At 50.4% G+C, this 16,392-nt stretch overlaps 1 protein-coding gene across 1 annotated transcript in view; it reads left to right on the forward strand.

The window, feature by feature from the left end:
- CACNA1F (calcium voltage-gated channel subunit alpha1 F) overlaps positions 1–16,392 on the forward strand; it is a 157,796-nt gene that overhangs the window by 10,218 nt on the left and 131,186 nt on the right. The window contains exons 2-5 of the mRNA XM_060253249.1: positions 458–758; positions 879–984; positions 11,591–11,730; positions 13,754–13,896. Coding sequence (XP_060109232.1) covers positions 458–758; positions 879–984; positions 11,591–11,730; positions 13,754–13,896 — 690 coding nt within the window. The remainder of the gene's footprint in view (positions 1–457; positions 759–878; positions 985–11,590; positions 11,731–13,753; positions 13,897–16,392) is intronic.

Raw genomic sequence — 16,392 nt, forward strand, 5'->3', positions numbered from 1 at the left:
AAGTTTTCCCGGAAATGCCTAGAGCGGCCACACAGGGACGTTGCCGGCATGATGACGTCACTTCCGGGTGACGCCATCATGCCGGCGACATAGGGAGAGGTTCCCCCCACCAGCCCAATGCAGCAGGTTGAGAACCTGCTGGGCGGGGGAATCTCAGCCCAGAGCAGGAGCTCGGCAGCCATACTTCTGACTTATGGCGACTCTATGAATTAACAACCTCCAAAATTTTAACAGCTGTGCTTACGTCTTTCAAACGGAGAGCGGTGGCCTCTTCGATTGAGTCCATCCATCCCTTTTGGCACTTTCTTCTATTCCTGATGCCTTGCGCTTTTCCTGGCTTGATTGTCTTGCCCAGCGAGTTGTCTTCTCACTATGTGACCAGAAACAGGAGTTTTCAGGGAGGGTAACAACACTTGGCACCTCTGTCTGGACTGAGAAATGGAGCAGGATAACCAATAACCGCCTCGGCATCCGTTTTCCCCTCCCTGCCCCGTAGCGGCTGGCAGTCCCGAGACACCGCCCCGTTCGGCAGCCGAGGCTTTTGTGGAGGCCACGGGCCAAGCCCTGGCATGGACGCTCACCAACGGAGGCACGGACACCCTGGGCTCGACAGGCAGCGGCGGACAGAGGAAGCGCCTCCAGCACAACAAGCACAAGACTCAGGGCACCAACGTGGTGCACCGGTCCCCGCGAGCCCTCTTCTGCCTCAGGTTGAACAACCCCATTCGCCAGGCTGCTATCAACATCGTCGAATGGAAGCATCCTTTTTTTGCCTTTGACCGATGGGGCAGGGCTGGCTGTGAGGGGGGGGGGCTGGTTCGGGGAAGAGGAGGGGGAAAGGAGATTCCAAGGTGGTTCCTTAACCAGGCTCTTCCCAGACCCTTCGACATCCTCATCCTCATGACCATCTTCGCCAACTGCGTGGCCTTAGGGGTCTATATCCCTTTCCCGGAGGACGACTCCAACGTCGCCAACCACAATTTGGTAAGTGCCTTTCTGAAAGCCGTGGATGGATGGAGAGGGGAAGCGGGTATATTTCCGTACAGGCCTCAGATTCAGCAGGAGCTCACAGGAGCACAGCTCCTGAACCTTTCTGAGGGTTCTCCCTCTTCCTCCCCACCTACCTTGTCCATTGAATAGTAGGTGCAGTTGCATAACAATCCCTGGATTAGGAGAGCGGGCAGCCAGCCAGCTCCCAGGGGCTTTGCAACGCCCCTAGCAGCCCTCATTAACCCCTGGAGAAGCCCACACCACCCTTTCTTCACTTCTTATGTGATTTTGGGCAGCAGACAGTTTGCTGGCCTTTTGACTGCGGGGGGGACAGCCTAGGAGAGCTCCGGACTAGTGAGGCCTGCTTAGACTGGCTGGATCTCTAGCCAGCCCAAGCAGGACTCGCTCACCCGGGACTCTCCTTTCTTGAATTGGGTTGCTTTTGGCTAGGGGGGGTGGCATACACGAATGAGTTATGCTAATGAGCTCCACCACCTATTTTTCTACAAAAACCCCTGTTTCCGAATCAGAAATATTTTCTTAGACGTCCCAAGCTCAGTTGTGGGCATCTCCAGCTCAAAAGACCATGTACGACAGGGGAAGGGGAAAATATCAGCCTGAGGCTGGGTGGCCAATCCGAGGTGGGGGCAGGGGATCTCCTGGTTTGGAGGCCCTCCCTCCCTGCTTCAGGGGCATCAGAAAGCAGGAGGGAAATGTCTGCTGAGCACTCCATTATTCCCTATGGAGACCAATTCCCATAGGGTATAATGGAGAATTGATCTGCGGGTATCTGGGGTTCTGGCTATTTTCTTTGAGGCAGAGGCACCAAATTTGCAGCATAGCATCCAAAGCTGCTCCTTAAAACACCCCCCACATTTCAAAAGGATTGGACCAGGTGGTCTAATTCTATGAGCCCCAAAAGAAGGTGCCCCTATCCTCCATTATTTCCAAAGGAAGGCATTTGAAAGATGTGCGGTCCCTTTCCATGTGATGACCAGAACTCCCTTCGGATTTCAATTGTGATTGTCACACCCTTGCTCCTGGCTCCACCCCCATTGTCTCCTAGCTCCACCCCCATTGTCTCCTAGCTCCACCCACAATGTCTCCTGGCTCCACCTCCAACCTCCCCAGATATTTCTTGAATTTGACCTGGCAACCTTAGCCTGAGAGCTTAGATTACGCCTTGCTCTAGTCAGCTACCTAGGGAGGTGGTGAGCTCTTGCTCACCAGGGCCGGTTCAGCCACTGGGCAAACTAGGCCACTTTGCCTAGAGCGCTGGTATTCTGGGGTCGCCAAATTGGGTGCCCCTCCATGTGAATTCATGACGTTATCAGTGTGTGTGGGGGGGGCAGAAATTAGCCTTGCCTAGGGTTCCAGACTGTCTAGGGCTGGCCCTGCCCCTCACTGGTAGTCTTGAAGCAGTGGTTGGTCAAATACTTCTCAGGGATGCTCTCGGCTGATCCTGCATTGAGCAGGGGTTGGACTAGATGGCCTCTAGGACCCCTTCCAACTCTGTGATTCTATGAGCACTGGTACTCAGTGGCTTGGGAGCCACATATGCCTCTTTGACATGCCACCTGTGGCTCTTCTGAACACCGTTCCCCATTGTGGCCCCTGCCTCATGTTTCAGGAAAGTGGGCAAGACTCTTGCTTAGAGGGCGCATGGTTAGCAATTGGTTCCCTGAGGAGCTCCTAGTGTCTTGGGCCCACTGATGGACCTCCTGAAGGCACTTGGTTTTTTAGGCCATTGTGTGACAGAGTGTTGGACTGGATGGGCTATTGGCTGGATCCAATATGGCTTCTCTTATGTTCTTATGTGACACAGAGTGTTGGACTGGATGGGCCATTGGCCTGATCCAACATGGCTTCTCTTATGTTCTTATGTGACGCAGAGTGTTGACCTGGATGGGCCATTGGCCTGATCCAACATGGGTTCTCTTATGTTCTTATGTGTGACACAGAGTGTTGGACTGGATGGGCCGTTGGCCTGATCCAACATGGCTTCTCTTATGTTCTTATGTGACACAGAGTGTTGGACTGGATGGACCATTGGCCTGATCCAACAGGGCTTCTGTTATGTTCTTATGTGACACAGAGTGTTGGACTGGGAGGGCCATTGGCCGGATCCAACATGGCTTCTCTTATGTTCTTATGTCTGGGGCAGTGATGCTCTGTATTCTTGGTGCTTTTGGGGGGGCGGCTGCAGTGGGAGGGCTTCTAGTGTCCTGGCCCCACAGATGGACCTCCTGATGGCACCTGGTTTTTTGGCCATTGTGTGACACAGTGTTGGACTGGATGGCCCATTGGCCTGACCCAACATGGCTTCTCTTATATTGTTACATTCTTACTCTGGCCCTTTTCACACTTACCAGTGGAAGCCGGAAGGGAGTCGGTATTGTGCCGCCTTGCAGTAATCCGAGACAAGGATGGGAGTTTTCAGACACATGTTTTTTTCCCCGGTAGGGTTCCGTGATTGAAGCAAGCCATTTCGCACTGTTCCGCTTTTATCTCGCTTCCACCAGCGCCAGCCGTTTTCGCCTGCCGGCGTGCGATCTCCGGCTTTTTTTTTTTGGAACATCGGGTAAAGATCGCTATAGCACTATAGCGCTATAGCATTGTATCACAACAGCACCACCATAGAGATGGCTAGGCTCCATTGAGATAAGTTACCAAGTTTCAGCGGCGGCGATCTCTGGCATCTTAATGCAATCCAGGCATCCCTATGGTGCTGCTGTTGTGATATGTCGCTATAGCGCTATAGCGATCTTAGCCGACGTTCCAAAAAAAAAAAAAAGCCGGAGATCGTGCGCCGGCGGGCGAAAAAGGGCGCGAAAACTGCTCCCGGGTTAAATACTGGACATTTCACACAGCACCCCATAGCGATTTCAACCCGGAAGGAGGGGTTGAAAAGTGGAAGAAGCTGCTCTTTGTTAGTAACGACTCAGGCACGCCTCACTACCGGGACAGCCGCGGGACTGTGTGAAAAGGTGAGAGTATTCCGGTAGCAGCCAGTTACTGAATCGGGTCTGTCTGAAATGCCAACAGAAACCCGTTACTGTTCAGTAACTGACCAGCTGCCATACCGGAATACTTAGGCTGTGTGAAAAAGATCAGAGTGTTGGACTGGATGGGCCATTGGTCTGGTCCAATATGGCTTCTCATGTTCTTATGTGCAGACCTCATGCCAGGGATGGAAATAAATGATTAACAGTAGTTGCAGATCTGAAGATGCTAGGGAATAGATGAACTGATGATCTGACTCAGTAGAAGACAGCAGTATCGACATATCGGATTCACAACATGGCCCTGTTTGTGGATACTTAAATCTGGAGATTGGGGCTATGAACAGACAAGGCAGGTCTTCCTACAAACCTGAGAAAAGCCCCAGGTTTGCCGAAAAATGTGAAATACACACATATGTGCACCCGTGTTATAAAATTAAAGTACCTTTAGTTTTAAGAAACAAATGCTTTCACTGGTCGTTGTTAGGCAATCACAACAGTATTGCCAGCTTTCAAGCCTTTGTTTCTGTCACTGAAAGGCAGGGAGATGCACCAGGGCTCTTTCCAGGGCTGTATTGGCCTTTAATCAGGGCTTTTTGTTGTAGCAGGAACGCCTTTGCATATTAGGCCACACACCCCTGATGTAGCCAATCCTCTTGGAGCTTCCAGTAGGCCCTGGAATAAGAGCCCCGCCTTTAATGAAGGACTTGTACTCCTGCGATCCCAAGAATTGTGGCTCCCTTAGCTGTCATGTGTTGCGTAGACAGCTTAGACAGCTTCAAGAGGGGATTGGATGAACATCTGGAGCAGAGGTCCATCAGTGGCTCTTAGCCACATCGTATTGTTGGAACTCTCTGTCTGGGGCAGTGATGCTCTGTATTCTTGTGCTGGGGGGGGGGGCACAGTGGGAGGGCTTCTAGCCCCACTTGTGGACCTCCTGATGGCACTTGGTTTTATTGGCCACTGTGTGACACAGTGTGTTGGACTGGATGGGCAATTGGCCTGGTCCATCATGGCTTCTCTTATGTTCTTATATCTGGAGCAGTGATGCTCTGTATTCTTGGTTCGGGGGTGGAGGGCGCACAGTGGGAGGGCTTCTAGTATCCTGGCCCCACTGGTGGACCTCCTGATGGCACTTGGTATTTTTGGCCACTGTGTGACACAGAGTGTTAGACTGGATGAAGAAGAAGAATTGCAGATTTATACCCCGCCCTTCTCTCTGAATCAGAGACTCAGAGCGGCTTACAATCTCCTATATCTCCCCCCCCCCCCACAACACACACTCTGTGAGGTGGGTGGGGCTGAGAGAGCTCTGACAGAAGCTGCCCTTTCAAGGACAACCTCTGCCAGAGCTATGGCTGACCCAAGGCCATTCCACCAGGTGCAAGTGGAGGAGTGGGGAATCAAACCCGGTTCTCCCAGATAAGAGTCCACGCACTTAACCACTACACCAAACTGGCTCTCCTACACCAAACTGGCCTTTGGCCTGATCCAGCAGGGCTCTTCTTATGTTCTTATGCATCTGAGTTTCTTTCCAAAGAACGAGGGATGGAATTCTAGCAGGAGCTCCTTTCCATATTAGGCCACACTCCTGTGATGTAGCCAATCCTCCATGAGCTTACAAAAGAGAGCCTTGTAACCTCTTGGAGGATTGGCTACATCAGGGGTGTGTGGCCTAATACACAAAGGAGCTCCTGCTAGAATTCCACCCCTGCAAAGAACCCAGGAGTCCCGCCTCACCGTTGCCGCTGCTTCTAGGTCAGCGAGTTCTTTGCTGCGGCCTCCTTCTCTCTCCGGGATCCCACCTTTACCTCTCGATTTCTGCCAAATAAACACGTTAATGCTAATTAAATCTATTATCTCTTAATAACCGTTAAGCCGCCACCTGACTGGGGACAGATGAGGCAACGGCCTGCCTCTCCCCATCAAGCAATTTTGCCTTCGGGACTAAGAGGAGGGTCTTGCGACGACAATTCCCCTCCGAATCTGAAATCATCCGCTGATTGCTGGTTGGGGTCAGGGCTGCACTTTGATCTCAGCTTCCCCCGAGTAAATCCAGAATAATCCCTCGACTAAAACTGGACCTTGGCCAGTTTCTGATCCCTGCTTTCCCTTCCAGAGTAAAACCAGACACACTTGACCCCAGAGAGGTCAGGGACAGACCCGGATCTCGTTTTTCTCTCCCCCACCCCACCCCCGCTCTTAGCATCCGGCTTAAACTTTGAGAATCGCACAGGTCATACACTGCATTTGGGGAGGGACGGTGGCTCAGTGGTAGAGCATCTGCTTGGGAAGCAGAAGGTCCCAGGTTCAATCCCCGGCATCTCCAAAAAAGGGTCCGGGCAAATAGGCGTGAAAAACCTCAGCTGGAGACCCTGGAGAGCCGCTGCCAGTCTGAGTAGACAATACTGACTTTGATGGACAGAGAGTCTGATTCAGTATAAGGCAGCTTCATATGTCCATTTACCTTGGAAGAAGAGTGGTGTTTTATGCAGGGGTCGTTTGGTAGAAAAATAGGTGGTGGAGCTCATTTGCACAGCTTACTAGCATATTCCCTCCTCCCCAGCCAAAAGCAACCCGATGCAAGAAAGGAGAGTCCCGAGCGAATGAGACCTGCTTGGGCTGGCTAGAGATTCCGCCAGCCCAAGAAGGCCTCGCTCGCCTGGGGCTCTCCTGGGCTGCCCCCCCCCAAGTCAAAAGGCCAGTAAGCCACCCGCTGTCCAAAATCACATAAAAAGTGGAGAAAGGGTGGCGCGGGCTTCTCCAGGGGTTAATGAGGGTTGCTGGGGGCGTGGCAAAGCCCCTGGTGGCTGGCTGGCTACCTGCTCTCCTAATCCAGGGATTGTTATGCAGCTGCACCTACTGTTCCATGGACAAGGTAGGTGGGGAGGAAGGGGGGGAACCCTCAGAAAGGTTCAGGAGCTGAGCTCCTGCTGAATCTGAGGCCTGGTTTTATGGCTTATAAAAGCATGGTGGCGGGGCCAGGGGCTGGGGTTTTGTTCTCAGTATAGGAGAAAGGGTGGCCAGCTCTGGGTGAGGGAAGTTCCTGGAGATGTTGGGGTAGATCCTGAAGAGGGCAGAGTTTGTGGGGCGGGGAGGGACCTCCAAGAGGTATAATACCATAGAGTCCACCCTAGGGTTGCCAATCCCCAGGTGGGGGCAGGGGATCCCCCGGTTTGGAGGCCCTCCCCCCGCTTCAGGGTCATCAGAAAATGGGGGGAGGGGAGGGAAATGTCTGCTGGGAACTCTGTTATTCCCTATAGAGATTTATTCCCATAGAAAATCATGGAGAATTGATCCGCGGGTATCTGGGGCTCTGGGGGGGGGGGCTGTTTTGGGGTTAGAGGCACCAAATTTTCAGTATAGCATCTAGTGCCACTCCCCAAAATACCCACCAAGTTTCAAAAAGATTGGACCGGGGGGTCCAATTCTATGAGCCCCAAAAGAAGGTGCCCCTAGCCTTCATTATTTCCTATGGAAGGAAGGCATTGAAAAGGTGTGCCGTCCCTTTAAATGTGATGGCCAGCACTCCCTTTGGAGTTCAATGATGCTTGTCACAGCCTTGATCTTGGCTCCACCCCTAATGTCTCCTGGCTCCACCCCCAAAGTCCTCAGATATTTCTTGAATTGGACTTGGCAACCCTAGTCCACCCTCCAAAGCAGCCATCTTCTCCAGTAGGGTTGCTTGTCCCCAGTTGGACTTATTAACTGTGACCCCTTTTTTTATTTCTTACAATCCCCAGTTGGAGGCAACGGGATCCCCCGGTTTGGAGGCCCTCCCCCTGCTGCAGGGTCATCAGAAAGCGGCGGGGGGAGGGAAGATTTTCTGGGCCCTCCATTATTCCTTACAGAGACCGATCCCCATAGTCTATAATGGAGAATTGATCCACAGATATCTGGGACTCTGGGGGTGCTGTTTTTTGAGGTAAAGGCACCAAATTTGCAGCATAGCACCCGGTGCCTCTCCCCAAAACACCCTCTAAGTTTTAAAAAGACTGGACCAGGGAGTCCAGTTCTGTGAGCTCCCCAAGAAGGGGCCCCTATCCTTCGTTATTTCCGATGGAGGAAAGGCGTTTGAAAGGTGTGCGGTCCCTTGAAACGTGATGGCCAGGACTCTCTTTGGAGTTCAGCCGTGCTGGTCACAACCTTGCTTCTGGCTCCACCCTCAATGTCTCCTGGCTCCACCCCCCAAAGTCCCCGGATCTTTCTTGAATCGGACCTGGCAATCCTAACTGGGTTGGGGAAATTCCCGAAGATTTGGGGTTAGATCCTGAGGAGGGCAGAGTTTGGGGTTGGGGAGGGACCTCAGAGGGGTATAAAAGCACGGAGTCGACCCTCCAAAGCAGCCAGGACCGGATCTACATGTTTTTTGAGGGGGGGGGGAATTAAAAAACGGCGCCCCTTATGAGCCATTCTATTTTATGGTCCCGTAGAATACAATGGACTCCATCCCCAATTTGGCGCCTGGGGTAAGCACCCCCTTCTGCCTCCCTCTAGATCCGGCCCTGGAAGCAGCTGTTTTCTCCAGGGCGCACCGATCTGTGCCGTCTGGAGATTACTGTCGTTCCAGGAGATCCCCAGGCCTAGGGTTGCCAAGTCCAATTTAAGAAATATCTGGGGACTTTGGGGGTGGAGCCAGGAGACATTGGGGTGGAGCCAAGATCAAGGCTGTGACAAGCATAACTGAACTCCAAAGGGAGTTCTGGCCGTCACATTTAAAGGGACCGCACACCTTTTCAATGCCTTCCTTCCATAGGAAGTAATGAAGGGTAGGGGCACCTTCTTTGGGGGCTCATAGAATTTGACCCCCTGGTCCAATCGTTTTGAAACTTGGGGGGTATTTTGGAGAAAGGCACTAGATGCTGTACTGAAAATTTGGTGCCTCTAACTCAAAAAACAGCCCTTCCAGAGCCCCAGATACCCGCAGATCAATTCTCCATTATTTTCTATAGGAATAAATCTCCAGAGGGAATAACAGAGTTCCCAGCAGACATTTCCCTCCCCTCCCTCCGCTTTCTGACGACCCTGAAGCGGGGGGAGGGCCTCCAAATCAGGGGATCCCCTGCCTCCACCTGGGGATTGGCAACCCTACCCAGGCCCCACCAGGAGGTTGGCACTCTAAGAGGAGAGGATAGGTAGGCTTAGAAGCAAGGAAGCAGTGCGATTCAAATCCATTCACTGACTGTAGCAGCCTTTGAAGGAGGCAGCCCTGTTTTAAGATCGCCCTTTTTTTCCTGCTCTTAAGAGAAGAGCAAGGAGGCTTTATCAGCGAGGATGCCTAAATTTTGCAGGCAGACTCCGTACGCCTTTCCTTATCTCTCTCTCTTTCTGTGTATGTGTCCCCAATACTACATGCCCTCATGCGTGAACTCACTTGCTTATCAGCGCGCATATGCGTGCATCGCTAGGCTTGCGGCCGGGGTGTGTGTCCCTGTTGTACTCCCAGCTGTTTCCCCTGTCGGCGTTTCTGGTTGCGTGTCGCTCCCGTTTGTTCTGTGCTGGCTCCCTAAGCGGCTCATGGCGGTTTTGAATGGAGAGGGTGCTAATCCAGAGAAATCCTTGCCTGCTCCCTTTCCTGGGAGTTTCCAGCCACTGTCTCCCTGGTTTCAGAAGGCAGACGTCTCGGCCTGTGCTCTGCGGTAGAACAGATAGATTAGAGTCCTGTAGGACCTTAGAGAGAGACAGGAATTCTAGGTGTAAGCTTTTGAGAGTCACAGCTCTCTTTGTCAGGCTGACGAAGGCGTTGAACTCACAAAAGCTTATACTCCAGTTTGGGCACCACAATATAGACAAGCTGGAACGGGTCCAGAGGAGGGTGATGAAGATGGTGAGGGGTCTGGAGACCAAGTCCTATGAGGAAAGGCTGAAGGAGCTGGGGATGTTTAGCTTGGAGAGGAGGCAGCTGAGAGGTGATATGATCACCATCTTCAAGTACTTGAAGGGCTGTCATATAGAGGGTGGTGTGGAATTGTTTTCTGTGGCCTCGAAAGGTAGGACCAGAACCAATGGGTTGAAATTAAATCAAAAGAGTTTCTGACTCAACATTAGGAAGAACTTCCTGACCGTTAGAGCGATTCCTCAGTGGAACAGGCTTCCTCCTTGGGAGGTGGTGGGCTCTCCTTCCTTGGAGGTTTTTAAACAGAGACTAGATGGCCATCTGACAGCAATGAAGATCCTGTGAATTTAGGGAGAGGTGTTTGTGAGTTTCCTGCATTGTGCAGAGGGTTGGATTAGATCACCCTAGAGGTCCCTTCCAACTCTATGATTCTAATGATTCCAAAACTCTTGCTGGTTTCTAAGGTGTTTCTGGATTTAAATCTAACTATATCTCCATAGAAGATATTGGATTTATATCCCACCCTCCACTCCGAATCTCAGAGTGGCTCACAATCTCCTTTATCTTCCCCCCCTGTGAGGTGGGTGGGACTGAGAAAGCTCTCATGGAAGCTGCCCTTTCAAGGACAACCTCTGCCAGAGCTATGGCTGACCCAAGGCCATTCCAGCAAGTGCAAGTGGAGGAGTGGGGAATCAAACTCGGTTCTCCCAGATAAGAGTCCGCACACTTCAACACTACACCAAACTGGCTCTTGTTGAGTCACAAAAGCTTATACTCCAAAACTCTTGCTAAGATATTTCTGGATTTAAATTGAACTGTATCTCCTTAGTAGTTAGTAGGGTTGCCAAGTCCAATTCAAGAAATAACTGGGGACTTTGGGGTTGGAGCCAGGAGAGTTTAGAGGTGGAGCCAGGAGACATTGGGGTGGAGCCAGGAGCAAGGTTGTGACAAGCACAAAGGGAGTTCTGGCCATCGCATTTAAAGGGACCGCACACCTTTTAAAATGCCTTCCTTCCACTGGAAATAATGAAGGATGGGGCACCTTCTTTTGGGGCTCACAGAATTTGACCCCCTGGTCCAATCTTTTTGAAACCTGGAGGGTGTTTTGAAGAGAGTCGCTGGATGCTATGCTGCAAATTTGGTGCCTCTACCTCAAAAAACAGCCCCTCCAGACCCCCAGATACCTGCAGATCAATTCTCTGTTATACCCTATGGGAATCGGTCTCCGTAGGGAATAATGGAGTGCCCAGGAGACATTTCCCTCCCCCTCCCCGCTTTTTGATGACTCTGAAGCGGGGAGAGGGCCTCCAAACCCGGGGACCCCCTGCCCCCAACTGGGGATTGACAACCCTAGCATTTAGCTTTTCAGAATGGGAAGTATATACCTTTCGTGTGAAGATCTTTGGAATCTCCCTGATTTTGGAGCTTTGATGCTAAGTTCTGGATTTGAATCCAAACCAAATGGGAGTGTTTCCCAGGGGAGAGAAAACAAGCAAAGGCCTGGGAGAACCGGGTTTGATTCCCCACTCCTCCCCTTGCACCTGCTGGAATGGCCTTGGGTCAGCCATAGCTCTGGCAGAGGTTGTCCTTGAAAGGGCAGCTGCTGTGAGAGCCCTCTCAGCCCCACCCACCTCACAGGGTGTCTGTTGTGGGGGAGGGAGATAAAGGAGATTGTGAGCCGCTCTGAGACTCTTGAGTGGAGGGCGGAATATAAATCCAATGTCTTCTTCTTCTTCTGCCCTTCTTCCTTCCACGTCCGCAGGAGCAAGTGGAATACGTCTTTCTCATCATCTTCACGGTGGAGACTTTCCTCAAGATCCTCGCCTACGGTCTGGTCATGCATCCCAGTGCCTACATCCGCAACGGCTGGAACCTTCTCGACTTTGTCATTGTTGTCGTGGGGTGAGTTTTCAGCGTGGCCAAAGGAGAGGGTGCAAATCACTCGGAAAGGTCGCTTGTTGTGTGGATAGGGTTGCCAATCCGCAGGTGGGTGAAAGAAAAGCAACGGCTCCGTGTATGAAGCCCCTTTTGTCCAATATGAAGTACTCGTAAACAATGGCCAATAAAGATGCCTTCTCCGATTAATAGAGAAATTTCAATTTCTTGACTGATATAAAAAAATTAATGGAAAATGCATAGAAATTCCGGGTTTGCACAATGTATGCAGAGGATACTGAAAAAGTTCCAGGTATCACTGGCAGCTTGCAGGTATACCAGCAAATGCTGAGAAAATGAAATGAGGATTTATTTTCGGTGTGATGAGTGAAGCCAAATAGTAGGAGTGAAATAATAGCTTGGATACAGCAGTATTGCGGAACAGGAGCTCTTCAGACTGGTTGTACCTTTAAACTGCCGGTGATACTTGGAACTTTTTCAGTATCCTCTGCATACATTGTGCAAATCCGGAATTTCTATGAATTTTTTGACAAGAGGTACTTTATACACGGGGCTGTGCTTTTCTTTCATTTACTTATCCATGTGACTTTTTCTTGTTGCACGATCCCCAGGTGGGGGCAGGGCATCCCATCCCTGTTTCCCCCCCCTCCGTTCACATGTTTTGCTCCCCCTAGTGGTCGATTCAATATTACATGGTATTATATCCAGCATAAGATTACTGCAGGTTTTTAATGCCAGACGTAATGTCAAATCAGCCACTAGAGGGAGCAAAACATGTGTGCGCACAAAATAAAAAACACACCAAAGCAGCAGGAACACACAAGCAAGGAAAATGTGAACATGGAAACCCCACTGTTTTAAGCAGCTGTATTGGACTGCAGCAGAACAGCTAGACTGGGGTCCAGTAGCATCTTAGAGATCAAAAAAGATTTTTGTGGTATAAGCTTTCAAGAGTCAAAGCTCTCAGAGTATCTGACAAAAGGAGCCATGGCTCTCAAAAAGTCATACCCTGAAAATCTTGTTGGTTTTTAAGGTGCTACGGTCCTTGAATGCTAGCTACAGCTTGCGAGCTTCCCAGAAGCTGTTTGCTATTAAGAGGCAGCACGCTGGACTGATCTAGCAGAACAGCTTGGACTAGGGAGTTCCCCCACCTGGGAGGTTCCCAACCCGCCAGCCCACATTGGACGGGTGGGAGGAACCTCCCCGGATGTCGTTGGCATGATAATGTCACCCGGAAGGGCCAGCAATGTTGCTCGTGGCCACTCTAGGCATTTCCGGGAAAACTCTATGGTTTTCCCGGACACTCTAGCCATTTGGGAGGGAAAACTCTATGGTACAATAGGTATCATAGAATTTTCCCCTCACAAATGGCTCGAGCGTCCGGGAAACCCACAGAGTTTCCCCGGAAATGCCTAGAGTGGCCACAAGCAACATCGCCAGCATGATGACGTCACTTCCGGGTGACGTCAGCGCGTTAAAGTCCCTCGCCGCGCAATGCTGGGGACTTGACAACCCTAGCTTGGACTGGAATGAAACCCCCATTTTCTTTGGATACCAGATGCTGAGACAAAAAGAAGAGGGAGGAGGCCACTGCCTGAATGTTCTAACCAGATGTTTGAGGACTGCCAGAGTCATCTGGTGAGCTAATGTTGGAAACAGGAATGCTGGACTAGATGAATCTGTTGGTCTGATCTTGCAGGGCAGTTCTTATATTCTTCCAGGGCTTGTCCAACACTTCGAAGGTACCGGCAGGGCTTTTTTTGTAGCAGGGACTCCTTTGCATATTAGGCCACACCCACCTGATGTAGCCAATCCTCCAAGAGTTTACAGAGCTGTTCCTACAGGGCCTACTGTAAGCTCCAGTTGGATTGGCTACATCAGGGAGGTGTGGTTTCATATGCAAAGGAGTTCCTGCTACAAAAAAAGCCGTGGGTACTGGCAATGGCACAGGCCTAGAACCCAGTTAGCTCTCTTCTGCTTGTACGTGGCTGAGTGCCAGAACAACCTCATCCTCTGATTTTACCCACAGGCTGTTCAGTGTGATTTTGGAACAAGTTTCCCATAAGCCCGGGGAGGCCCATCATATGAGCGGGAAGCCCGGAGGATTTGACGTCAAGGCTTTAAGGGCGTTCCGTGTCCTGCGGCCCCTGCGCCTCGTTTCTGGCGTCCCCAGTAAGTTTTTCTTTCTCTTAAAAAAAAATTATTTTATTTTTATTTATTAAAACGTTTATACTCCACCTTTTCGCATGGTCGAAGGCGGCTTACAACAATGCACATATATAGTCTCGGGTTGCCAGTTCTGGTGGGGAAATACCCGGAGGCTTGGGGATGGAGGCTGGGGATGATGGGGTTGGGAAGTGACCTCAGCAGGGTACAATGCCATGGAGGTCACCCTCCAAAGCAGCCATTTTCTCCAGGGGAAGTGCTCTCTGGAGAGCAACAGTAATCTGTCATAAGAACATAAGAGAAGCCATGTTGGATCAGGCCAGTGGCCCATCCTGTCCAACACTCTGTGTCACAAAAGAACATAAGAGAAGCCATGTTGGATCAGGCCGATGGCCCATCCAGTCCAACACTCTGTGTCACAGAAGAACATAAGAGAAGCCATGTTGGATCAGGCCAATGGCCCATCCAGTCCAGCACTCTGTGTCACATAAGAACATAAGAGAAGCCATGTTGGATCAGGCCAGTGGCCCATCCAGTCCAACACTCTGTCACATAAGAACATAAGAGAAGCCATGTTGGATCAGGCCAGTGGCCCATCCTGTCCAACACTCTGTGTCACATAAGAACATAAGAGAAGCCATGTTGGATCAGGCCAATGGCCCATCCTGTCCAACACTCTGTGTAACAAAAGAACATAAAAGAAGCCATGTTGGATCAGGCCAATGGCCCATCCAGTCCAGCACTCTGTGTCACATAAGAACATAAGAGAAGCCATGTTGGATCAGGCCAGTGGCCCATCCAGTCCAACACTCTGTCACATAAGAACATAAGAGAAGCCATGTTGGATCAGGCCAGTGGCCCATCCTGTCCAACACTCTGTGTCACAAAAGAACATAAGAGAAGCCATGAGAAGCCACAAACAAAGTAATGGAAGCTGTAAAAGGTAAGAAGGACTCCTTTAAGCGGTGGAAAACCAGTCCAAGTGAGATTAATAAAAGGGAACACAGGCAGTGGCAAATCAAATGCAAGACTGTGATCAGGCAGGCAAAAAGGGACTATGAGGAGCATATTGCAAAAAACATAAAGACCAACAATAAAAATTTCTTCAAATATATTAGAAGTAGGAAACCAGCCAGGGAAGCAGTGGGGTCCTTGGATGACCATGGGGTAAAAGGATTACTGAAGGAGGATGGGGAAATGGCTGAGAAGCTGAATGCATTTTTTGCCTCCGTCTTCACCGTGGAAGATGAGAAGTGTTTGCCCGCCCCAGAACCACTAATATTGGAAGGGGTGTTGAAAGACCTGAGTCATATTGAGGTGACAAAAGAGGAGGTCCTACAACTAATAGACAAATTAAAAACTAATAAGTCACCGGGTCCAGATGGCATACATCCGAGAGTTCTGAAAGAACTCAAAGTTGAACTTGTGGATCTTCTAACAAAAATCTGTAATCTTTCATTGAAATCTGCCTCCATTCCTGAGGACTGGAAGGTAGCAAATGTCACCCCCATCTTTAAAAAGGGTTCCAGAGGAGATCCGGGAAATTACAGGCCAGGCAGTCTGACTTCAATACCGGGAAAGTTGGTAGAAACCATTATCAAGGACAGAATGAGTAGGCACATTGATGAACACGGGTTATTGAGGAAGACTCAGCATGGGTTCTGCAAGGGAAGATCTTGCCTCACTAACCTGTTACATTTCTTTGAGGGGGGTGAACAAACGTGTGGACAAAGGAGACCCGATAGATGTTGTTTACCTTGACTTCCAGAAAGCTTTTGATAAAGTTCCTCATCAAAGGCTCCTTAGAAAGTTTGAGAGTCATGGAGTAAAAGGACAGGTCCTCTTGTGGATCAAAAACTGGCTGAGTAATAGGAAGCAGAGAGTGAGTATAAATGGGCAGTCTTCGCAGTGGAGGACGGTAAGCAGTGGGGTGCCGCAGGGCTCGGTACTGGGTCCCATCCTCTTTAACTTGTTCATAAATGATTTAGAGTTGGGAGTGAGCAGTGAAGTGGCCAAATTTGCGGATGACACTAAATTGTTCAGGGTGGTGAGAACCAGAGAGGATTGTGAGGAACTCCAAAGGGATCTGTTGAGGCTGGGTGAGTGGGCGTCAACGTGGCAGATGCGGTTCAATGTGGCCAAGTGCAAAGTAATGCACATTGGGGCCAAGAATCCCAGCTACAAATACAAGTTGATGGGGTGTGAACTGGCAGAGACAGACCAAGAGAGAGATCTTGGGGTCATGGTAGATAATTCACTGAAAATGTCAAGACAGTGTGTGTTTGCAATAAAAAAGGCCAACGCCATGCTGGGAATTATTAGGAAGGGAATTGAAAACAAATCAGCCAGTATCATAATGCCTCTGTATAAATCGATGGTGCGGTCTCATTTGGAGTACTGTGTGCAGTTCTGGTCGCCGCACCTCAAAAAGGATATTATAGCATTGGAGAAAGTTCAGAAAAGGGCAACTAAAATGATTAAAGGGCTGGAACACCTTCCCTA

Source organism: Heteronotia binoei, chromosome 13 (genome assembly GCF_032191835.1).
Source record: "Heteronotia binoei isolate CCM8104 ecotype False Entrance Well chromosome 13, APGP_CSIRO_Hbin_v1, whole genome shotgun sequence".
In the NCBI taxonomy this organism is placed as follows: domain Eukaryota; kingdom Metazoa; phylum Chordata; class Lepidosauria; order Squamata; family Gekkonidae; genus Heteronotia; species Heteronotia binoei.